General features: G+C 36.1%; 1 protein-coding gene across 1 annotated transcript in view; it reads right to left on the bottom strand.

Moving 5' to 3' along the window:
• Naaladl2 (N-acetylated alpha-linked acidic dipeptidase like 2) overlaps positions 1-25,155 on the bottom strand; it is an 890,024-nt gene that overhangs the window by 60,155 nt on the left and 804,714 nt on the right. The window contains exons 12-13 of the mRNA XM_032898601.1: positions 18,375-18,468; positions 1,247-1,445 (exon numbers count right to left, since the gene is read on the bottom strand). Coding sequence (XP_032754492.1) covers positions 1,247-1,445; positions 18,375-18,468 — 293 coding nt within the window. The remainder of the gene's footprint in view (positions 1-1,246; positions 1,446-18,374; positions 18,469-25,155) is intronic.

Raw genomic sequence — 25,155 nt, 5'->3', positions numbered from 1 at the left:
TTAATATGCACGGTAATGGAGCATCTCCTGCTATAAAGAGTGTCATAATCTTTGGGGGTATTAATTTTAGAAATTCTTTCTCCCATGTAAAAACGATTTCTATATCTTTGTATCAATAATTGATTTCTTGCTTTAACCTGTGGCTATACAAAGCAGATTAGCAAGTCCTGTCATGAAACAAGATAGCAGACTGATGGAAATTGTGGGGAAGAAAGTAGCTCTAGTTCAACATAGAGCTTTCTATAAGGGGACATAAATTTAACACTTTAAAATATAATATATCAATGTAGAAAACATATAGATATGCATATGTAAGATATAGGTTCATATGAATATATATTAGTCATTCCCATGCACATTATATAAGCATGTATTACAGAGAAAGGGATCCTTTACCTCAGTAGAAGAATGAATCGATGATGTAAAATAGTTAAAATATTCAAAATTCATTAACTTCCATATTCCCTTTGTTTATTTTCTACTCTGAGAATCTCCAAACAAAACCATATTCCACTTGCTTTAGGCACTGAGCCCAAGTTACACTGCTGCCTCTAGAAAACCGTTGTCCACACGTTCTCAGGAGCACTCCTATGATTCTCCAACCAAACTGCCCTCCTCTTTCAGCTGTTTCAAGAGCTACTAAAGTTGTACTCGAACAGAATACTAAATGTATTCAATACTGTCACAAATTATAGCTTAAAGAACTAGGGCTCAAATTTCTAGACATGTTTTATTATTAAAAAAAAAACAAAAAAAAAAAAAAAAAAAAAAAACAGCCTACCACTTCACTTGGCAACCAAGAAGGCAGAATTCTCCCCATTGAAGCTTGGACAAAACTTGGTTTTCCAGTGATTATTTCTAATTGAAATCAATATATGACATTTTGTCATGTTTCCTTATTCCATATTTACTCATTTAAGCATTCCCTTGGATAACAATCATTTCCTTATTCTGTCATAACTATTTGATTGTTTTAAATAGATTATTTGCATAGACTCATAGTATATTTGGATCAAAACTAATCCTTTTTATTTTCTCTCTAATACTCTCCTATCCTCTCCCCACTTTTCTATTCAAGTGATTTTTGCTCATTCTGTCTTCAAGGTAGTCTTACGCTCACTTTTTCTCTTCCTTAAAATATGCGAAAGCAAAGCTTCTTGTATGTAGTTTTATAGTTTTTAGAATATTCTGAAAGTAAACTTAAGGCTTTGAGATAAAGATAACAATGTGGAGATATATTTCCTACCTATAGAAACCCGGTGGTACCTGCTGCACCAGGAAGTTCTTCTCCAGGTCTTGAAGGATGTCATTCAGCATCCGGACACGACTGGGAACTCTTTCCTTTGGGTCATTAGCAGGTCGCATCTCATCTGATTGGAAGAGTTCAGCACTGTCCCTCAGCTTTGATGCCAAGGCAAGCAGGTTAGGGACACTAGGCTCATTATCTGGTGAAGAAAAATGAGGCCATCTCAGCAGAGATTTGGTCAAAGGAACAAAGCAAATATTTTATTGTCTTGACTCTAGTTTATAAATCAGACAGACCCTTGGGGTTGGCCTGTCATTGATAGTTTTGTCAGTGGTCTTTTCAAACAAAGGGCTATATATTTTGATTAAACTCAGATGACATTTTTCTGCTAAATATGCTCTCCAAACATGTATTTATTCTCTACTAAATTAAGTGCATGGTTACTAATTTAACCTCACTTATAATAACTGAAGTTAAATATTGATGATGCATACTAATACATTATATGCACTGTATTAAGCTCATCACATAATTATCTTATTTAATATCTACTAAATATCACTAGTTACATCATATAGAATTTATCAAACCGTGTTTATTTTACGGAAAATCAGACTTTAATAAGGCTAAAAAATTAAGGTCACAATTTGTCAAGGAAGTAGAAATTTGAACTGGAACCTTGATTTTTTTTTTTGGCTCAACTGTACAGACTAACCATAGTATACCTCATTTTGAAGTAAAAAAAATGTAAAAGATACAGTCGTAATGGCATGACTCAGTAGAGGTGAGGTGGAGGTTGAAGGATATTGAACTCAAGATCATTCTTGACTATATAGAGAATATAAACCAGCTAAAGCTTTATCAGACACTTTAAAAAGCTATAAATAAATAAATAAATAAATAAGTAAATAAATAACTGAAACAAAGAAAGAAAGAAAAAAAGAAAGGAAGGAAGGAAGGAAGGAAGGAAGGGAGGAAGAGAAAGAGAATGTTTCTTTTATGAGAAGATGTAAATTATGTGACTACATGGTAATACATGCCTACAGGTTCTACTTAGTCCCTAGGCATATTTTCATATGCTCATAATGATATTTGAAATATGTTTTTGACCTTGCAGTCTACTAGAATTATTGCATGTGGTGATATATTTCCTTGGCTTCTAAGACTTCAGTCATTTGGTTTATTTTCCACTTGTTGGACTGATTATCAGAACTCCTTTGTATGTTACGGAGAGTAGCAAAGCATCCACAGGTCTATCCTTTGTCCAAGGGAAAAGCCAGATCTAGTGGTCTTGAACCTTGGTGCTCAAAAGATTCTGTTGCTATGTTCTTAAAATCTGTGTGACCTTCGTAGCATTTCTAGACCTATAACATCTTAACTGTCAAATAAAGGAAGTGACATTAACTACTGCTACCATTTTCCCTAAGATCAAATGACTAATACATGTCAAATACTTCCTTAAAGGTAGTGATCTGAAACTATGTTTGAAAACTTATCTTTTAGAATCTTATGAGAGAAGAATTCTATAATCATCTTCTCCATATCCCAACAGTGTCCTTTTGTTGGACAACAGCTACTGTCACTTTTAGGAGACTAGAAATAACTACCCATCCCCCCAAATCAACATGTCACTACAAATTTACTTCCATTCAAATTGTTTCAGGAGCATAGGTATAGAGTCTACGCTGCTGTCACACAAGTGTGACACTGAGACAGGCAGATGCAGGTGTTCCTTTAAGCGGTTATTGTAGAGCCTTGGGCAGAAAGACTGTGGAAGCCCAAGATCATCGGCATCTCAACACCCAGGATTGTGAGAGATTCACTGCTCTGCTCATGTCCTTTCACTGTAGAGTCTAGGAATATCCTTCACATGCTAGTACATTTACTCTGTCAGATTTAACGTGTAAGAAGTACTATAAAAATGGTGTGGTAAAGATGAAAATTTATGTTACAGATAGAGAGTTAACTAATAAAATATGACTTGGACAAACCCACGAACTGCTTCTACCATGACATTTATTGTCAAATTGAATGTGCACACTCAATAATTACTAGAAGAACAAAATAAATGCAATAAGTTATATTTCTAAAATGTCCAAAATAAAATAGAATCATGTGAAACAGATAATTCAAAAATTCCTCCTATTTCTTGTCTTTTTATTTTTTCTTAGAAACAGTAATAGGAGTAAATATACTCAAATTATAAGCATGTATAAAATGGTCAAATAATAAAAGTTTTCCCATTTAGTGTGTGTGTGTGTGTGTGTGTGTGTGTGTGAGAGAGAGAGAGAGAGAGAGAGAGAGAGAGAGAGAGAGAGTGAGAGAGGGGATGAATTGTAGAAATCAGTTCTCTCCTTCCTCTTGTGAGTTTTGGGGTTGCTACCCAAGTCATCAGACTTGTCAACAACTGCCTTAGCCTGATGAGCCACCACACTGGCCTAAATAAAAAATAATAATTAATTAAACAGAAATAATTCATTGTATACAGAGCAAAAAACATTTACAGATTGGCTTAAGAATGTGTCTGCACAAACCATAAAAATTAAATATTATGTATCTACAGATATAGTTGAATATATTGAAGCAAATATGTGAGCTGAAGATAATTTCGAGATACCTGTCCATAAACACTGATATGGTAGTTTTGACTGCAGGAGTCAGACTCTGGGTGCCTGCTGTTTTCTTTGTGCATTCCACATTGATTAGTATCTGTGTTGGATTTTATATAAAATCATGAAGATAGATATTTATGGGTTTTGAAAATCAAGTCTCAAATAATTTATTAGAATTTCAGAATGACATGTCTTTTCTTAAATTGCAATGATTCATTGAGACTAATGTGTAAAAAACTCAGACTGACTGTTCACAAAGAAGAAAGAGAATGGACATGCCACATTTAGATATCACTGACATTGAACGAGCAAGCAAAGAGAAAAACAACCTCACCCTCTTTTAGATTCTCATACTTAAGAGATAAAAATATGTTCCAATCTAACATCCACTGCAGAATTGAAGGCATTACTACAGAATCAAGTGAGACAAACTGTGCCATTTTCTCTTATTTAGCTTTAAATGAATTTATGTTTTATGTTTCTGCGGATGGAAAAAAAACTGACAGTTCTCTGAAATAATAGTTCTAGGTGGAGAGAGAGAGAGAGAGAGAGAGAGAGAGAGAGAGAGAGAGAGAGAGAGAGAGAGAGAGAGAGAGAGAGAGATGCTAGCAGGCATTACTTCCAGGGTCAAAGGTCACGTCCTGAGAAGCAGTTCCACATGTAATGCTCAGCCAATGATTTTGATGTATGAATTATGCTTCAAGGAATGTTAGCAACCTTTTCCCTGTCAATCAATTTGAGCTTGTTTTCATCTTTATATCAGATCCAGAATGGAATTCTCCTCTCCCTGAAACTTTGCTGATCTCAGATGAAGTAATCCTTCATAGTTTTTGGATCTGCATTCAAATATTACGTGTACCATAGAGAAACATGCATCTACATTGTAACAGTGACTCTCCTTGTATGCAAAACTGCACCAGATGATTTAATGAAGGAGCCAGCACACTCTCATAGAATCCAAACTGGTAACACGTTTATCTTTACCTGGCCATGTCTCTTGTTTCTCAGCAGAAAAGAATCTCCTATAGGAAAATACAGTATATTTGTCTCTATGTAGCTGTCCTACCATAGCCATTTAGTAAGATGCAAAACACATGCAATGGTTGAATGTTGACTTATAAGATAACGTCTTCCTTGAAATACAATTGCTACATTGCACAATGGCTACCAATCATTCTCAGGGATGTTGGTGTATAACAATCATCAATGATGAGTTCTTTTACTCCCCAGATGTAAATGAATTGTAGCTGAAAATAGAAACTTAAGGTGAACTATCTTAAGGGAGCAATTAGCTAAGTTACACAAACTTGAATCAAAGATTTCCTGCAGATTCCCTATAAACACTTTGAATTTCACTCAAGACCCAGGATGTAAACCTGTTAGAGGCTATTTTCAGTTCACATTTAAAAGATAATACCTATATTTGATGAAAAATTGTTAACTGGAAGCTAAAGGCTTCTCAGAGAAGCCTTTATGATAATCTTAAAGATATGTACATTGGATCTACAAAACAAGGGTTTGATATTAATAAAGATAATGATTCTATGCACATAATTACAACTAATATAATCTGGAGTAATTTATTTGCTTTATTACGTTTAATTTTCTAAATGCATAGACCTCTCTCAATCAGTTGTTTTTATTAGAATATACAAACCAAACATGCAAACTTCAAATTAGTTTTGAAAAGAACAATAAAAACAACAACAACATCACAGTTCTGAATATAATCTCAAAGTTGTTTCTCCCAAATACTTTCCAGATCTGTTGCACCCAGTGTCACAGCCCTCCCTATTTATACTTTAAGAAATCTCAGTTTCATTGCTGGATGTCTGACTCTATTCTTGTGTTTTCTCCCCAAGCACTGGCCTCACCAAACTCTGTAAGAAAGAAAAGGATTGACGTGGTGATAAAGGAAATAGTCAACCTTTAAAATAGGATTACCACATCTTGGCTTCTGTTAAAAAAATAACACAACCATTGATAGAATTTTCTAAAGCTCTGTAGAAAATATTAGTTGGGATTAAATGTTTATAGTCATGCCTGATGTAATATGTAATGTTTCAGAGTACCTGCTAAAATTATATATTCCAGATGGTTAAAGTTCTTTTACATCAAATGAAAAACATTTATTTCCCCTGCATCTCAAAGTGAAATTCATAGAGTTATAAGGTTTTAAAAAAGTAATTCTTCATTAATTAGTATGTCACTGCTAGGGAATTCATAGACAAAAATTAATAATTGTAATAAGGTATAACAGTTCAAAATTCACATAATAGTCATAAACATGCAGTACCAATGCTACATGAGATTACTGCATGCAGAGGCCAATGATACTTTTTATGGATCATTTACAAAAATATCCTGTACATAATCCAAGACATATTTTGGGATTACCTAAAAATAACTCTTAACGTTCTGGCATTTCTGTATAGAAAATCACTTCAGGAAAGTTTTCTATCTTAAACCACAATATTGACGTGTCCCTACAGCTATTCTGGAAATCTAAACCATCAGTACCCTAACATCCTGCCATAACTAACTAGTTTTGGCTCCTAAGGCAGCTTTATATATTAGACTGTCAGATGTGTTGAGATCTGGCAAATCTAAATGCAAGTCTAATCTATATTGATTAAATGCATATTTCTGTCCAAGATGTATAACATATTTTTAGACTCAGTTTAAACTTAGATCTTATTTGAGCAACCCAGGAACACAGCTCTTGACTCATGTCATGCACAGGGGAACATAGTATAGTATACAGGCTTCTTTGTAGTGTGATCTCAGGAGGGCTTAGATATTTCTAAGACTGTAATCCTCACGAAGTTCTTTTTTAGTGTAGGTTCTCCCAAATTTCTTCCTGTAGTAGGTAGGAAGCTCCATGTACCTGCTGTAGTTCCTACACACATAATTGATCAGGATCAACTGTAGTGCTGACATTGCCCACATGTTCTGATGTGACTGCACCTAGGGTTGCACAAGATGCCCATCACTTAAGATACTTCATAGCTTGAGAACGTTCACTGGCGTATATCACTGTGTATTTATATGCTTTGCAAACTCCAACATGATTATCACTGCCCTATTTTAAAGACTGATCTTACTGTCTACTTTTGTGTTTTCTTGGGGTTTTTATAGTCTAAAAAAGTGTTAGACAATAGCTATTTGCACTTTGTATGATTTGGTTCTATTCTGTAATGCTAGGTTTAAAAAATCCACTCCATTTCCCTTTACATTTTGGGGGAAATGTACCAGTTATCCTTAAAAACTACATTTTTACATAAAAAAGCATAGCCTTTCTTATTCACTAGCATTTCACAGAATCCATAGTTGTAAACAGGATCTTACCACAGTTTTAAAGGTGCTAACAGTTGCAGAGTCACAGGTTACATTTCCCTGATGACATAGACAGACAGACAGATGACAGACAGACATATAATTGATTTTGCTTGCTGAAATAAAGTGGTTAAAAGCAGAATAGGAGATTATTTGGAGGAAAATATATGCTACTTAACATCATCTTTAAAATATCTCATGGTGTTGCTAAAGAGAAGAAAGGAAATTGACAATATGTTATAAGTCAAGGGAGCAACAGCTCTTTATTATGCTATATTTTCTGTCCCTCATGCTGTCTTCTTCAGTAGAAGCAATAATGTATTGTATAAGCTGATTCCTTAAAGACTTTAGACATCACTTGGTTAAAGAAGGCTGGACCCCCCAGGGTTGGGGAATGTTGGGGGTGGGTGGGAAGCAGGGTATGGTCTGGGAGGGGGAACACCCTTATAAAATAAAAGGAGCGGATGAGATAGGAGGCTTATGGCCTGAAAACTGGGAAAGGGAATAACATTTGAAATGTAAATAAAAAATATCCAATAAAAAAAGATGCATTGAACCTAAAGCAAGAAAAATGTTCAGATAACCAGCCTTGATATTACAATACAAATAATTATATACTATTTAAAGGTGAATAATATACAAGAACATGAGTAACTATGGCTAAACTGAGTGCATGCAAGATTCATTTGGCAAAAAAGACAAAAGGACATTTGGGAAAGAATTAGAGTCTGCCTTCTACTTAGAAGGTAGTTTAGCATTGTATTCTTGAATACAAAAGTTATCTAATAATTCAGGTAGCCCTGGCAGACTCCATCAAGGAACATTTTAGCATTCTTGAAGGGAATGCATGAGGAGTGCTCTCTACCCCCACCACTGCATGGAATAAGTCCGCACACCCAAGTACATGGAATAGTTGGTTTATGTCCCTGAAGCTGCATGGCTACAATTTCCCCAAAACTGCATGGAATGAGCTTTACTCTTATGGAGATCTAAATGAGAAATGTCCTCAAAAGTTTCATGCATTTAAACACTTACTTGGTCCACAGTTGGTGGTGCTGTTTGAGGCATTGAAGCCTTTAGGAGATAGTGCCTTGCTAGAAGAAGTGTATCTCTGGGAGTGAGCTGTGAGAGTTTGTAATCTGACTCTACTTCCGGTTTATTCTTTCTGCCTCATGTTTCATGTTGAAGAGGTTATTCCTCATATTTCTTTTTGTCTGACTGCCTGTTGCTTTGTCTCTTCCATAATGGAAATATCCTCCTAGAACTTTAAGCCAAAATAACTTTCTTCTGTAATTTGCCTTGGTGGTAGTATTGTATCACAACAGACAAGTAACGAATATATCTCTTAATCCTACACTGATTGAGCTCTGGTCCCTTCCCTGCCTGCCTGGTGCAGAGAATGAACTGCAAGCCCATTCTTTAACTCATTGATGCTGCCACAGTGCGATGTTTTCGTGTATAGATTTGTCTATTGGCAACTTTGGGAGAGCTAAAGCTTTCTGTCCTTTTAAAAAGATATATTTATTTTATGAATAAGACAATTTTCCTTGCATATAAATACATGAGATAGTTAGATTCCCTAGATAGAGAGTTTTGAGTTATCGCCTGTGTTCTGGAAACTGAAGCTGGGTCCTTGCAAGGGCTGCAAGTACTCTTCACCACTTAGCTGTCTCACGAGCTCCCAAAGCTTCTAAAACGAACGAACCACTCATGTACTATATACATTCTTATCATTGTCCACCTCAGGCAGAAATTTTACACTGAATATGTAACAGTATACGTGAGTTTAATTATTTATTGGCTAAGTAAAAAGGAAAAAAATAAAATTTACATAAAGTTGTTGAACATAAAGGTAAACTGTTATATTCTATTAAAAATGAAGGTATGAAGTATTTGTTATCTTGTTACTGGCAAACAAATCCCTGAGGAAACATGTTACACAAACCAACACACCAACTGACCCAAGCAAGTGAACAACACTCTTTTAAAACATATCATTGAGTCAGAATGTGTAGAGTAGTGTACTGAGATTTTGTAACTTCATAGGCACTGAAAAATGCGTTCAGTAAACTTTTTCGTACAATACACCAAAATTATAATGGGAACACAAGAAAAAGAAAGGGTGAGCATCCAACTCTAGTCACAGCACTCTTGGCTCTGAACTGCAGATAATGGCAAAAGGAGCACAAATTGTCTAAGACCCTGGAGAGGGATAGGATCATTACAAAGGAAGGCAAGTGACTAGCACCAAAGTGTGCCACAAGAGACAAACAATAGTGTATTTCAAGGAATATGAAAAGATCCACTAACACAGAATAACAATTAATGGGCATTGTTTGAAAAACAAATAAAGAGTGATTACGGTGTGATGGTTTGTATATTCTTGACCCAGGGAGTAACATTATTAGAAAGTGCAACCCTGTTGGAGAAGGTGTGTCACTGTAGGTGTAGGCTATAATATCCTCACCCTAGCTGCCTGGAAGTCAGTCTTCTACTGGCAGCCTTTAAATAAAGATGTAGAACTTTCAGTGCTGCCTGCATCATGCCTGCCTAGATGCTACCCTGCTCACACCTTGATGATGATGGGCTGAACCTCTGCATTTGTAAGCCAGCCCAATTAACTGTTGTCCTTTATAAATGTGGCTTGGTCATGGTGTCTATTCACAGCAGTAAAACCCTAACTAAGACATATGGTAAAGAAAATTCTAGGTTAACAGTCTAACTTTGATAGAATAAGGATAGATGAGATTCTGTTACTGGAATCCTTTCAAAAATTTCAGTGGTCTATGTGTTGATTATCAGTAAGTGAACTATATTGTTGGATATAATCATATAGTATGAATTTATAAATAAAAGGAGGACTAAGTTAAATCTAATTTTATAAATGCATGTAAAAAGATGGCCAAGATTTTCCCAAACATTTTGGTTGACTGAGGAAGACAGGAGGGATGTTCTCTGAAGCACTTAGCACATAAACAGGCTATTCTCAGACATGCTTGTTCTGAGTAGACTGCTGGAGATCTAGCACCATCAAAAATGACAATGGAGAGAAAATAAAATTCATTTTTGGAATCACTGGAATTTAGATTACCATTGACTTCAAGGGGATTTCACAGAACTAGGCAAGCAAAGCGTGGCTGACTCCCCATGTATCAACCAGCACAGAGGGGAGGTTGCTGATAATTAAAAGCAAGATAGAAACAGATGGGCTGAGAACAAGAATTGTGCAATTTGTTTGGCACATAACTTAATTTTGCCAATTGGGAAATTCATTTTGTATTACTGAGAAAGAAAATTAAATACATTAGATGGGTCTCAATTACTTGTGACATTTAAAAAATTGAAACTACAAATATAACAGGACTCTAAATTCTAGTCTCTCTGAACCATCACCTTGAATATTCTATCTCCTTCCCAAATGCAAGTGAGTGATGTCAGTGAACTATCAAAACTAATAAAAATGAAAAGACTCCCATCAAGTCAGCATTGCCAGTTATTCAAAGGACACGGGGAAAGCTGCCAATGAGAGTTAAATATAGTGAGCCGATCCAAAGGCAGCAGCAAGCCGCAGTGTTCGAAGTTATATTTTCTTTTTCGTCTGGTTTGCACTAAAGAAATTTGTACATAGTCAAATCAAATGGAAACTAATTATGCTTACTTGGTCTCATGTGAGTTTTACAATAACTTTAAATTGTGATTAATATTCAGACTCCTGAAAGAGAAAAAAATAGTTGCAACAATTCCACAGTCATTGATTATTGTAAGGTGCCATTTTATATGTTAGACTATGGTAAAATTTGGAAACAATAACTGAGCGAGATTATAAGTTACCCATTCTCTGATCCGTCTCTAGGTTCCCCAGTATAAACCTATTCTTACCTTCTTTCTTTGATGACTAGCCTAACTCCCCCAATCTAGTACCATCTATTCCTGGAAAAATCTTTTAGTCTTACTTCTCTTTATCAAAAGTATATCTAATAGGTATGGGGAAATATTTGAGTCATGACAGTGCTTCCCTTGTATGCTTGAGGAACTTGTTTCAAATACTAGCAGCAGAATAAAATGCTAGATGTGGTGACAGACACTTAAAATTCCACTGTTGTGAAGTCAGAGAAAGGCGTATCCCTGGGGTTACTGGTCACTCTCTTAGCCAATTGCTCAGTCCCAGGCTGAGAGTCCTTGTCTTAAAGACACATTGGTAGCAGGTGAAGAACAAAGAAAAGCAGCACATTTTTTCCTCTGGTCTCCAAACACATGTGCACATATATACCAATGTGTGTGTATGTATGTATGTATGTATGTATGTATGTATGTATGTATGTATGTATGTGCACACACGCACACATACACACACACAGGCATTTGCCAACATAAGAGTATACCTGAATATATCATTCACCTTATCAGCAACAATTTCTACTGTCTTCACGTGCAATGAATGCATATATAAATATTCATTTTCTATTTTGTTTTTTGGCATCGACCAAATATTAAGAGCCAAGGTCACTCAGTCAAAATGTGCTTTCAAGAAGGAAGCAGTAAATCAACTCAAACAAATTATTCACTGGTAAATGATTCTCACTTCTGGTGGTTGTGGGAACGGTGGAGAATGGTTGGCTGTGACCATAAACCAGCGTCATAAATAAACGCAATGGCCAATTTTCAACAGGTAAAAATTACTGTGCTGAAATGCAATTGGGTTTCAGGGACCACAGCAGTCACTGCTCGCAGTGAAGGGAAACTGTATTTTATAGTCCAGCCTTGAAGGTCACTATTTTTTTCTAAACCATAAATTAGGACTTGAGACTAATCACTGCTTAGTGTCAAAACAAAATAAGAAATATATCAACAATTTAAGCTAGTATTAAGCAGTAGAAATGTATGTTTCATTGAATGTGCTACAGAAACCGTTTAGTTCAAGGAAGTGTGTTGCATCATTGACAAAATCAGTTACTTATTTAGGTATTGACATCAGGTCATATTTGTACATTAGCATCTTGAAGTATATATATCATATAGATATAATGATAGAAATTGAATGGGATCATTTAAGTTAGCAAGAAACTAATATTTCACTATTATAGGTTACCATGGCTAAACTACCAACAAAAACCTCTACTTTTAAGGCTATATGTTGCAACTATTTGAACAGTTACTTAGACACAAGTGAAAAGAATGTTAATCAAATCTTTGTTTAATTTTCATTTACTTTGTTTGCGAATTTAATATGGGTAACTCTAAAATCTGACTTCATAATTTTGAACTAAAAGAATACCAAATGAGTTCCACAGGAAACAATGAAAGCAGCAACAGTGAAAAGATACGGTCTTTAGCTGCAGCAGAGGCAGCCTAATAACACAGTAAGAAGCCACACACTCCTGCCTGAGCCCACGCCAAACCTCAGATCTCAGGAGAACTTCTGAATATAGACAGTCGTGTCTGACCTCAAGTGGAAATAAACCCCACAGAAAAATCATGATTTCAACTCTTTGTTGTGCTTTTTTTTTCTTGCTATAATAGCATGCTCCAGAACAGAATTGTCGGGCAGGGTTATTAACCTGGCCTTACATGTAGAGTGTTTTTATTTTTATACATTTATTTATTTTGTGAGCATAAGTGTATGTTATTCTTGTGCCATGGTGCATGTGTGGAAATCAGAAGACAGCAGTGGGAGTCAGTATTTTCCTTTTACCACATAAGTATTGTGTCACTTCGAAAGCATCAATAATGGTGCCAAAATATGTCAGTGTTATGTTTATTAATTTAGGACTTAATAAAAATATCCATTGATGCCATTTAACCAGGAGCAAGAGCAGACTTTCATTATCTGTTTCTCTTGCTGAGTCTTTTGTCATTCCTGTGTATCTGTTGTAGTAGAGAGAACTATGAGTGTCTAAATGCTACCTTGTGAATCTGTTTTTCTCCAGCTCAGTCTGTATGTACCCCAAACTGACCTTTGCTCTCTCATTTGTTGAACAGCATGGAAAGAAACAAAGTGAGTAAGGAATGGAGGGTACTGTTCAAGAATCTTAGACTATTTCGCGGAATTAGGCCAGTGATGTCAACGGACCACAACTGACCCTGAAAAGTGAATGCTACAGTGTTGTTTAGCAAATAATATCTATATGTTGTATCTAACACTTATGATCAATATTAATTTATTGAGGGCATTTTTCTCTAAAATGTTTAAGGCAATTATGAACAAAATTATGCATGCACTGCTCTTTGGGGTCAGGGACAAAGAATAGCATATAATTTAAGATTTCAGCTATGCATTTCCTTAGCTTGTAAAAGTTGATTACATGGAAAATCTAAAGCAATTAAGATTGGTTGTTAAATTGTTCTCTTAAAGGGAGGTTGATGAGACTGAGTACATAGTAGGATAGCAGTGTCAAGTATAAATTGACCTCAAAATACTTTATCAGCTCCGGCTGTAGGATACAGCAAAAGTTCTAGTCCCTCTGGATGGAAGAGATATTTCCACAATAATGTACTGCTAAGAGATTTGGGTGAGGAGCAGGGATGAAGCCCAGACCATCAGTATCTTTTTCTACTCAGACATCTCACTGACCTTCAGAAAGATTTAGTTGCCTTTTTGCTCTGACTTAAGCCTGGCAGTGCCCTAACACCATTGTTTTTCTACCTGCTTAAGATTGGATTCTTTAGCCCCTCATTTCCTTTTGATTTCTCAGCCTAGTAGCCTGTTAGGACAAATTTCTAAAGAAATATTCACTCTTTGAACAAAATCTTCTGAACTAATATTTATCTCAACTTTTGGCAACTTAGTTCTCAGTTGCTGAAGTGCAGGAATAGAATAGTCTCTACGATTCTCTTGATTTTTCATCCTGAACAGGACTTTGGAATTGTCTGACTTACCTCTCAGGGCAATAACCTTCGCAGTTCTGTCTATTGCATGCTACAAGCAAGGAAGCTTATGTCTGTCTATAGGGGTATAGAATCCTAGAGAACAAACTGAAGCATCAGGATTTGGTAAGATGACAACACTGCTTTCATTAAGTCATATCCTTCTATTCATCATTCAAGCTTCTGCATAACTGTCCATTCTTCTTCAAATTTTAGATAATTATTTTGATCTCCAACTCCAGAGTCTCCATTACAGAAATTCTTGTGTACATTATGAAATAACTGTGTTTGCCCTCCCCTTTTCTCAAAGAGCATCAATCTATTCTCTTAGAAAATAGAAAATAGTGTCCTTATATCTGCTTCTATAACTCTATCTCAAGGTGTAAAATTTCACAATAATGCTGAATTATAAAATTTACAATATATATTTATGAATTCACATATTTCTTCTGAAATCTAAATTGTAGCTAAGAATTTGTCACATTTCAGACCTCTCTCATTGTTGCTATATGACTACATTTTTCTTTATGAATTAAGAGGTATAAGAAAAGCTTATGTGACCTCATTCATCATCTACAATGTTTCCATGCTTTCTCATCCTTTAGGGATGAGATTCTCTGCTCCCACTTTGGTCTGGATGCTTTACAGTCTTCATGTTCATGTGCTGTGATACTAAAACTCAGAGGAATTACATTAGTATATCTGATCTTTTGGAAATGACTAAATTATCAGTCTAGAATCCTTAAATATGGAATAAACACCCTTGTAAAAGAGTCCCAGATAATTCTTATCCACATTATGCCCTGTGAGTTTAGAGAAAATATCAGCTTCTGGTCTCCAGGATGCAGGTATTGAATATGCAAGGCCTGGATCTTGGGATTCTCAGCCTTAGGCACTGCGAGCATTAACTCCATGTTGTTTACCTAGTGTACAGCTTTTGTTTCTGCATCCAAAATAGACCATTATACATTTTACCTTCAACAGATTGTCTAAACCTCAGGTATCACCTCCTCAAGAAAGCAGTCTCCTAATTAATTCTCCTGCTTTTGTGTGAATGAAATTTGCCTCTGCACAAGACCATTGTCATAAAACAAATAAACAAACAAACAAAACAAACAAACAAAAACCTTCCTCTCTATGACTCTATTTCCTTGTTCGGTTCCTACCTGTACACTCTCTTTGAACCTCTCTAACTATGACCTGCACACACTATTTTTCTAAATCTGCTTTCCTTTTAGATCACACTGACATCCAAATATTTGCACACAGTGGTGAATGTCTGGGCCGCAGTTTTCTTGAGGTTTGCACACTACGTACAAGTACAATCTCCTCCCTTTCCATCTATTATTTTGAAATAAGCCTGAAATATATAATCAGTGAAGTCTTATCTTAGTCAACAAATGATTTTAGGAGATCCTTTGGAATGTGAGGGCATTTCATTAAAAACAATTAGGAACATATTACTTCTCTTGGGAGAAAGATAAGACACATGTTGAAAGGGATCTTTGACTGCCCACCAAAACCAAATTAATAATACAACTCTAACTATGAATAAAAGGTCTTTTGAACTCCCAAAGTACCCTATATTATGAAAATGTTAATAACTGTTATAATAATAAGCTATAGTGCCTAATTGAATGTTTTAAAATAAACTCAATGGTCTAAAAATATAACCAAACAATATTTTAAATGATTTTGTTAACACTTCTGTTTTTTTTTATTTTCTTAATGTCTTTAACCTCTTAAAATGTAATTATACTTTTCTTTCTTGCAAATACATTGATCATAGAAAATTTAACTTGGGAAGAAACTTATTTATAATTCTAAAATACAATGTTGGTATTTTCAAGTACACTACTTGAGATTCCTTTTCATACATGATACTTACTTTACAGATGGACAAGGAATTGCACAATGCAAAAAGCCTCATCTTTTGTTCTCTGAAAGTTTAAAGTACTATCTGCCATAACAACAGAATTTCATAGAAGATAAAGTTCGGACACTAAGAAAAAGCAAAACACCCCGAGAAGAAATGAAACAGACATTAAAAAGTTTCTTAGCTAAAGGTTATTGTTCATAGAACTATGGATTTTCTGTACCTGCTCTAAGCTTATTTTTTTTAAATGCCATATGTTTCACTACCCAGTTTCTAAGCTCCAAATATTCTAGAAATAGCAAATATGAAGTGGAAACAGGGAAGCACATGTAGCCATAGCAACCTTGGTGTGATGGAGTCCTATTGAAAGCAAGGAAGAAGAGAACTACATAGATAAACAAGAGTAGGTTAAAAATCAACAACAACAGAAAAAGTTCTTCATATGTCAGGAACCTAGATAGCTGTTTCCTGAGAGGCTTCATCCAGCAGTGGAGGGAATAGGTGCAGAAACCCACAGCTAAATAGTCAGGCAGAGCAAGCTGGATGGGTCAAGGTCACCAAAAAGATCTATAGAGATAACTAACTTGGGCCCATTGGAGATCACAGAGACTAAGCCGTCAACCAAAGAGCATTCAGGGCCTGGCTGTAGGTATATTCTACATTTGGGGCAGATGTGTAGATTGGTTATCCTGCAGTTTCCCTAACAACTGGAACGAGACCTACCTATGACTCTGTTTTCTAACAGTGGATCTTCTTCCCCTAGCTGAACTGCCTGGTTAGGCCTCAGTGGGAGAGGATATATTTAGTTCTGCTGAGACTGGATGTCTCAGGGCTCTGATGGTACCCAAGCGGGGATTTTTCTTCTCTGAAGAGAAGGAATGGAGTAATGGGGGCTTTATAACAGTTGAGACTGGGAGAAGAGGAGGAAGGTAGGGCATGATTATTGGGATGTATAGTAAACATATAAATAAATTAATGAAAAAAGATGCCAACTCCATTGCTATGTCTAGTATAATAATAAACAAATAATAAATGAACAAACTTAGATAATTCTATAAGGAATAATGATTCCATATTAAAACTATTATTTAATTTCAAACTATTGGAAATATATGACTCAGGAGGGCCACTCTGTTGCCAGAAATTACTTTAAGCAAACTATTGGATTTCTTTTCAATTTAGTGATTTTTCCATCACAGACTCACTCACAGTTTGATAGCAGGATGAGTCACTCATGAAGAGGATCACAACTTTAGTCATCATATCCCACTTTGTATTTAGTTAACTAAGACATGCAAGAGCCTAGATGAAAGGTAGGGATCTGCACTTAGGTTTATGTGTGAGGAACTGAGATGGAAACTATGAGATTGATGCTCTTGTTGCCTCACTGCTGCCTTTGACATCACGAAATAATGTGGATCACATGCCATAGCAACTAGTCTCAAAAGAGAAACTTAGAAGTCCATCCTGTATAGAATGAATGTGATAGGTGTAATGTTGTAGGAAATTTGGATTCCTGAACTGCTAACTCAAAATGAATCAGTAGACAATAATGGGAGCTGAGAATTGAGATCCAGTTCTTAATGGTTTTGTACCAATGTTTTTCTTTTTTATTGTATATTTTATGTATTTACATTTCAAATGTTATCCCCCTTTCCAATTCCTCCCTTTCTCAGGCCCTCTCCCCTGCTTCAGTGAGGATGCTCTCTGTTATTTCCTGAGGAAACAAACTTTCACAGGACCAAGGGCTTCTCCTCCTATTGAAGCCAGATAAGACCATCCTCTGCTACATGTGTCAGGAGCCATGGATCCTTTAGTGAGCTCCTTGCGGGGCGGGTATGGTTGTTTGATAGTATTGTTCTCTCTATTGGGTTGCAAACCCCTTTAGCTCCTTCAGTCTTTTCTCTTACTCCTCCATTGGGGTCTCCATGCTCATTCTGATAGTTACCTGTAAACTTCCTCAACTGTATCAGTAAGGCTCTGGCAGAGCCTATCAGGAGACACCCATATCAGGCTCCTGTTAGCAAGCACGTCTTGGCATAAGCAATAGTGACTGGGTATGGAGGATGCATATAGGATGGATCCCCAGGTAGGGCAATCCTTGTATAGCCTTTCCTTTAGTCTCTGTTCCACTCTCTGTCCCTTTATTTCTTCCCAGAAGTATTTTGTTTCCCCTTTAAGAAGGACTGAAGAATCCACATTTGATCAAAGATCATGCTTCCATCTCTGACACACTGCTTTCTGCCATACATATTTGTCCCACATCTGCCTGCAGGATAGGTAAAATATTTCTCCACTGTTCTCATTTTTCCCCTCAGAGGTGGAGAGTAAACACAGTACAAGTTTTAAGCTACTGGCCACTTGATCTAGTTCTTGTTTAAAGTATTTAAAAAACTTTTTCCTGCCTATTAAAATGAAAACAATTTAAATAAAAACATACCTTTAAGGCTGTTTTGAACTCCTAAGGCTATATCGAGGGCATTGAAGGGCAGAACTGGGTCATTGGCAATTTGTAAAATTACTTCTCCTGAGAGCTGAAATGAAAAGAAAAATAATTTTTTAACATTCAGTAATTAACTTGGTCATTTAAGTATTTCACATACAATAATAAAGTGTCCAAGAAATAATAAGAGAAAAAAAATGTAAAAATCCTTTTCCTTTCAAATTCTTTTTGAGTTTACATTTCTGTAAAGAAAAAGGCTAGATACATTTTTGATACATTGAGGATAGCATCAGAACACAATTGTTCATTCTTTTTTGAGTTAACTGTCAACAAGCTTGTAAGAAATCCTTAATATTCAAGAATTATAAAATATTATAGAAAATAACAACAAACAATGAAAAACCCTTTGGTTACTAAACTTAAGAGACTCCAAACACAGTTAGTTAACCATTGGTGCATTTTATGTGTATGAATATGTTTTAGTCCTTGGATACCCTTGGGCACACCTTTCTAAATGCTTAACTTAACCCCTAATCATGCTTCTAGAATTTATCAAAACCAATTCTATTTATATGTACATATTTTCCAGAACACATCTTACTTTAAATTTTAAAAAGAAAATAAAACTTTAAAGGACATCCCCAAGGTCATATTTGGATGTCTTACACATATACAGGCCTCTCAGTCCACTCTAAAACTGTTTGAAAAATGAACCATGCTGCATCTGATTTAGAGAATGTTTACCATAGTCTGCCATAGTAGTCTATATGAACAGAACTACCATAGGATGTTCAGATACCCAGTAAACATCGTTGCTGTATCTCTTCTACTCTTCTATATGTTTTTTAAGGCTGTTCACATGTCCATCTATCTCTTATGATCCTGAATCTAAGCAAAGATGGAAACGACTGTGTTGGTAACATAAATTCATTGTGGACATTATATGAAAACTACAGTCAGAAATCACACTATTAACCTGAGTCAGTATAGAAACAATTGGAGATACCAAACACCAGGTAAACAGGATTTTGATAATCAGAATTACATATCCAAGAAGCATCGCATCCTATGTAATTTAAAAACTCTATTTCCTTATTGTTCACACAATTCATGTCATGTTAAGAAAGCAATTCAATCTGGTCTCTCCTAGCTTGAAAAAACATGTTTCTGATAAATAAAGGGGAGAGATTCTGTTATTTCTCATTGGTATTACACTCCCAAATGTAGCAATGGATTTTTGCCCCCCAGTGGCCAAGATATTTTTGTGGAGTTTGATCACCAGCATGTCTGTCTCACATCCTGTGGGGAGTTCCCTGTATCACACTGTGCTTTAGGAACAGAAACCAGCCTGCAGCAGATTGATAGGAGTCACCCTTCTATTCCCCCCCGCCCTGACCAAATCATGCAGTGAACACCAATATTTGGAAATAAATTATTTGTAAAAGAAAAATTTAACAGATGTTAGGAAGTATGAAGGTTCCTTTTTCCAATTTGCACTGGATAATAGAAACTACGGAGCAGACATGTTTTGTTGATGCTTTGAGTATCTGGAAGCCACACTTTACAAAGGATTCAAATGAAAAGAAGAGGAGGTAGGATAAGGGTGACTCTACGCTGCCAGAGAACATTGTTTTGTTCTATTTTCATTTGGCAGCACCAACAACCGGAGTACATGCTAACCACTTTGCTACTTCTTTGAAAAAAACCTGGAAACATGAAGTGGCACTTTGAAGGCACCTGGGCCATGATAGATATGAAACCAGCTTCGTTTGCAGGTTCATAAGCAAGAGGAAGAGTTGTGTGTGCAGTGCCATGTAAGGGGAAGTGAGCTGTGCTCCAAGCTTTTCTTACAGTCCTGGACATGCACAAACAGCAGAGCACAAATTTCCCTGATGCTCATATGAGTGCCTGCTTCTATTCTACCTATCGCCCTACAAGGCAGTGAGGGAATCAATAGCAGTTCCTAGGACTGAAATGACCTGCACTGAGAAGGTGTTGTTAAAGATAATGATATGAGATAAAAATATCAAGTGTCAAAATTTATCAAGAAATTTCTTGACTCAGATGTGTCCAGAAGTTTTCACAGCATTTAGTTCTCAGTGCAGCTCAATAGAGCTGGGGTGTCATTACATTTGTGTCACAGACAAAAACAAAAACAAAAACTCAAGTCCCATAAAGTTTAGGTAACCTTCTCACATGATCACACAGAGCCAGATGTGAACTCAATGACATTTTGTTGTATCTTGAGGTTTATGGAAAAGTATTGCAAATGACTTTTAATTATTTGTAAAGAATTAAAAGTAGACTCTAAATCTCTCTGTCCATACTCCTTTTTGTAATGGATTTATATGCTTTATGACTTAAGCACATCGACTTTTTATGATATTGACTGATACCTGCTAGATCCTCAATGCCAGACAGCAGTGACACTGGTGATACCTAGAGACACATTGGGTATTGTCTGATATATATTCCATGTGAAAATATGGAAAACTAAATCTACAGTTTATACATTGATGTGAAGACACTTCTGGCAGGTAAATAGGATTAGGTTGATGCTGAGAGTAACCCCCCTAAACAGAAACATAACTGAAAAGAGTGTGTTGAAGCTTTAATATTCCCGGGTCCTCTCCTCAAGAGCTAAAGTTTCTAAAATACCAGAATAGTTCAGATTGACTGATAGTCTCCTGTGAAATTACTTGTGTGCAAAAAAAATTGATTTCACTGAAGAATCCCAGAGGCATTTCTTAGGATGATAGTAAGTGTGGTGTTTATGTGTGTGTGTGTGTGTGTGTGTGTGTGTGTGTGTTCAGGAAATACATTGAATATCTGACTTTAATAGGTATGTGGCAATTAACTGTCTACAAGAAGGGTGTGTATGAAACAAAAGAAGAATGATAATGTTCAGATGAGCTAGGATGCTGGTAATGAAGCCATCCGAATTGTAGAAGACTGGAGAAAAGCAAATCCTTTCTCCCAGTGTCCCCATGGAACTGATCCCTCCATCTCTATCATACTGTCTACTGTTCTCAGAAGCTGAGCGAGGATTCCAGGATACAAGGTTGGGGTTGGCACACCTCTCACTTGCAAAGTTGCTGTGATTGACAGACCACAATTTCTCAGAATGTATCATAAAAATCTATACTTCCTCCATTTCAAAATTACAGGTAAGTCTACTCTTTCTCCTATGTTAGGCCCCTATTTCTGTCAGGGATTGCCATCTTCTCCTTCTATTAAAGTATAGCAATGAAATATATTTTCAGGTCATTATTGGCCTGTAAATAATCTAGTTAACATATTTGTACCGAGATAACATTAGAAGAACTCTTTTTTTTTTTTTTTTTCTTTTCTTTTTTTTTTCGGAGCTGGGGACCGAACCCAGGGCCTTGCGCATGCTAGGCAAGCGCTCTACCGCTGAGCTAAATCCCCAACCCCCCGAGATAACATTAGAAAGTGTAAGATTTGGATTTGATTTTGCTAATAATACCATTTTAAGAGAAGAGCCCAGTGTGTTAATATTTTCTGTTGCACTGGAAGGAGAAATATCAAGACACGTGCTTTTCTATTTTTATTCTTAGGTATTATTTTGTCAGGCCAGTGAAAGATTAAATGTCTTCATTTTGTCTCAATAATAACTAACTTGAACATGATTTAGTAATAATATTAACAACTAACATTTTAGAGTTTTTCCATTGTGTCAGGAAATTTTCTAAATTCTTTTCATAAATCAATTCATTTAAGCAATACAAAAGTATTATTATAACTTGCAGTTGAGAAAACTGAGACATTGCTCAACTGATTAATTATCGCAAGGCCACTTAGCTAGTACATGGTCATTTTGAGATCTGAAAGAAAGCGTTTTGGATACAGAACCAGGACTCCAATTATAATGTCAATTAGAACATTATCCCTTATTATTTCTTATTAACAAATCAAGAATACAAGTGTTTACTAACACATACCTACTGAACCAAAGATATATTATGAGGAATGACCTAGAACTTGCTACATCCATGCCAGATGTTTAAAATAAATACTTTCAAACACAGAGGCGTATGCCAGCAGCAAACCACTGAATTGAGAATAGGACCCCCTTTGAAGGAATCAGAGAAAGAACTGGAAGAGCTTGAAGGGGCTCGAGACCCCATATGTACAACAATGCCAAGCAACCAGAGCTTCCAGGGACTAAGCCACTACCTAAAGACTATACATGGACTGATCCTGGACTCTGACCTCATAGGTAGCAATGAATATCCTAGTAAGAGCACCAGTGGAAGGGGAAGCCCTGGGTCCTGCTAAGACTGAACCCCCAGTGAACTAGATTGTTGGGGGGAGGGCGGCAAGGGGGGGGAGGATGGGGAGGGGAACACCCCTAAAGAAGGGGAGGGGGGAAGGGGATGTTTGCCCGGAAACCGGGAAAGGGAATAACACTTGAAATGTATATAAGAAATACTCAAGTTAATAAAAAATAAAATAAAATAAATAAATAAATAAATACTTTCGCAGACATAGAATTTCCATGCTTGCCAGAACTAATTTTCATGTATGATGTAAAACAATACCCCTTGATGCTGATGAGTAAAGATTGTTTCTAAAGTAAATTTCATTAAATGAATAATGGTGATATTCAGATAGTCCAGAAGAGTAAGAACACTAAGGAAAAGGACAGTCAATGCTTGTGTGCCAATGTCTATTTAGAGGACTGTCAATTATGACTTTAGGATCTTTGAAAATGGTTCAGGGAAACACGTCTAATAACTGACATTTTCACCATCCCAGTGAATATCAGTGACAAGCCACTTGTTCTCATCCATGCTGCTAGAGTAGATTTCTACTATGACAGCAGCATTCACTCTGCACCAGCTATATATGAAGGACCTTGTTAAGTTATTGGAGCTGTTGGAATAGTACTCATAAAAGGAGATCAATATTAGCTATAATTTTAGGAGAAAAGTTTCACAAGGCACCATGAAAAGCTGTACAGGAGTCCTTACTCATTAGATGAATCATGACAGGCTTCCTTGAGAGAAGGTATTTTGAGAGGATGACACTAACTTAGGCTCTGCATCAAGAAGAAAAGAACCAGGAATATCCTGGCTTAAAAAACAAGTGTCTCATATCACACAAACTTTCTTAACTAGATTATGATGCTTAATTTTTTTTAAGTATCTTAATGGTTATTCGGCATATACATCCTGAAACTGTGAAGAAAAAGTCATGGTTTGTTTAAAAAATCCTTATTTCTCCCATTAATTACATCTGCAGGTTACCAGAGCTGTGGAGTTGCAAACAGGAGAGGTTGAGGCATTGTTATTGTATCCTTATTACATCAAGAATTCTATCAATTATCCAAGTCTGAAACACAAGGTGACAGGCTTAGCAGCTTCTAACTATGATAACTAATGTGTATCAAATACAAGATTCAAGAATGCAGAAGTGTTAATTACTTTCTATGAAAAGCTTCCTCTTACAGTTTACACTTTCACAGTACAATACCAGTATCTGAATGCTCAAAGTAATATGTTTTTAAACAATGTGATAAAAATTCTTTGGTCAAGAATAAAGATAGTATTGGATTGTAACTCCTAGCAAAAAACATTCTGACAGTCAAGAATTTAATTATGTTCAAAGACAATCCTTTGTCTCCCTTATTGAGGGTACTGTTCATAACGTTAAGAGACTCATGGTTGTAGAACCTTGGGAAGGCATATGGCGTGTTGTATGTACAGGTAAGAGACAGAGAGAGAGAGATCTGAATGACAATGCTGACCTCATTCTCTTCTTTGGATTCAGTGCAGGACTCCAGCCCAGTGAATGGTGCCACACAGGTAGAATGGTCTTCCCACTTCAATTTTTCTTATCAAGAGAATCCCTTCGGCGTCCTGAGCAGCTAATATGATCTAGAAACTCTTTCACTGTCAGGCCTAGAGGCTTTTCTCTTGATTCTACACCATCAAATTGACATTGAATATTAACTATCACATCACTGTAATTGACCAATGCTACTATACTCATGTACACTACTCACATAATTATGTCCTTTTGTATATGTCCACTGAGAGCAATCAAAATCTATGTCACTGCTGTTTCAATGCAGTTTGGGTTGAATTCTGTTCTTCTAGAAATAATATATTATAATATCACTCTACATTTTAAGTAAATAATGGCATGTTTTCATCATAGAAGCTGGAGAAGCAATAGATGGGGAGGATGATGTGAGTGGCAACAAAAAATATTCTTTTGAAGTAACTGCTTTTGTTTACAGAGATTTCCGATTTAAATAACGGTCAAAATATGTGTGACCTGGAAGGTTTGCTATTACATTGTGAATGAAGTCCTTTCCCCTATGACTTTAAATGCAGTCAGTGTTGTTGTAGACAACTTCCTCCAGAGTGAGACTTGACATTTTAGAAATAGTGAAAGAAACACTCAGGCTTCATTTCCTTTGGTGTGACTTTCTGGAAAACAGATGCTATTGTTCAGTGGAATCTAAAGTATACGTATTTAAATAAGGTGCTGCTGACCCATTATGCACAGCTCTGGTCAGGCAATCTGGGAGGTAGCTTTTTATTTTATTCCATGAGTTGCTTAGAAACAGACAGGACTGATCCAGCCTTGATATATTCTTTAAATCAAGCTAAAATATCATCTTCAAATATATCTTGATTGCTCATATAACAGTTAAAGAAATTGGAAGTCTTATTGCTGTTCACCCATTAGCCCATGTGACAGGATCCTGTGATTTCATACAAATACTTTATCTTAGAGATATGTATGC

This window comes from Rattus rattus, chromosome 3 (assembly GCF_011064425.1).
Source record: "Rattus rattus isolate New Zealand chromosome 3, Rrattus_CSIRO_v1, whole genome shotgun sequence".
Lineage (NCBI taxonomy): Eukaryota > Metazoa > Chordata > Mammalia > Rodentia > Muridae > Rattus > Rattus rattus.
Note: the sequence above shows the minus strand (reverse complement) of the source record. Positions and strands in the feature narration are given on the sequence as shown.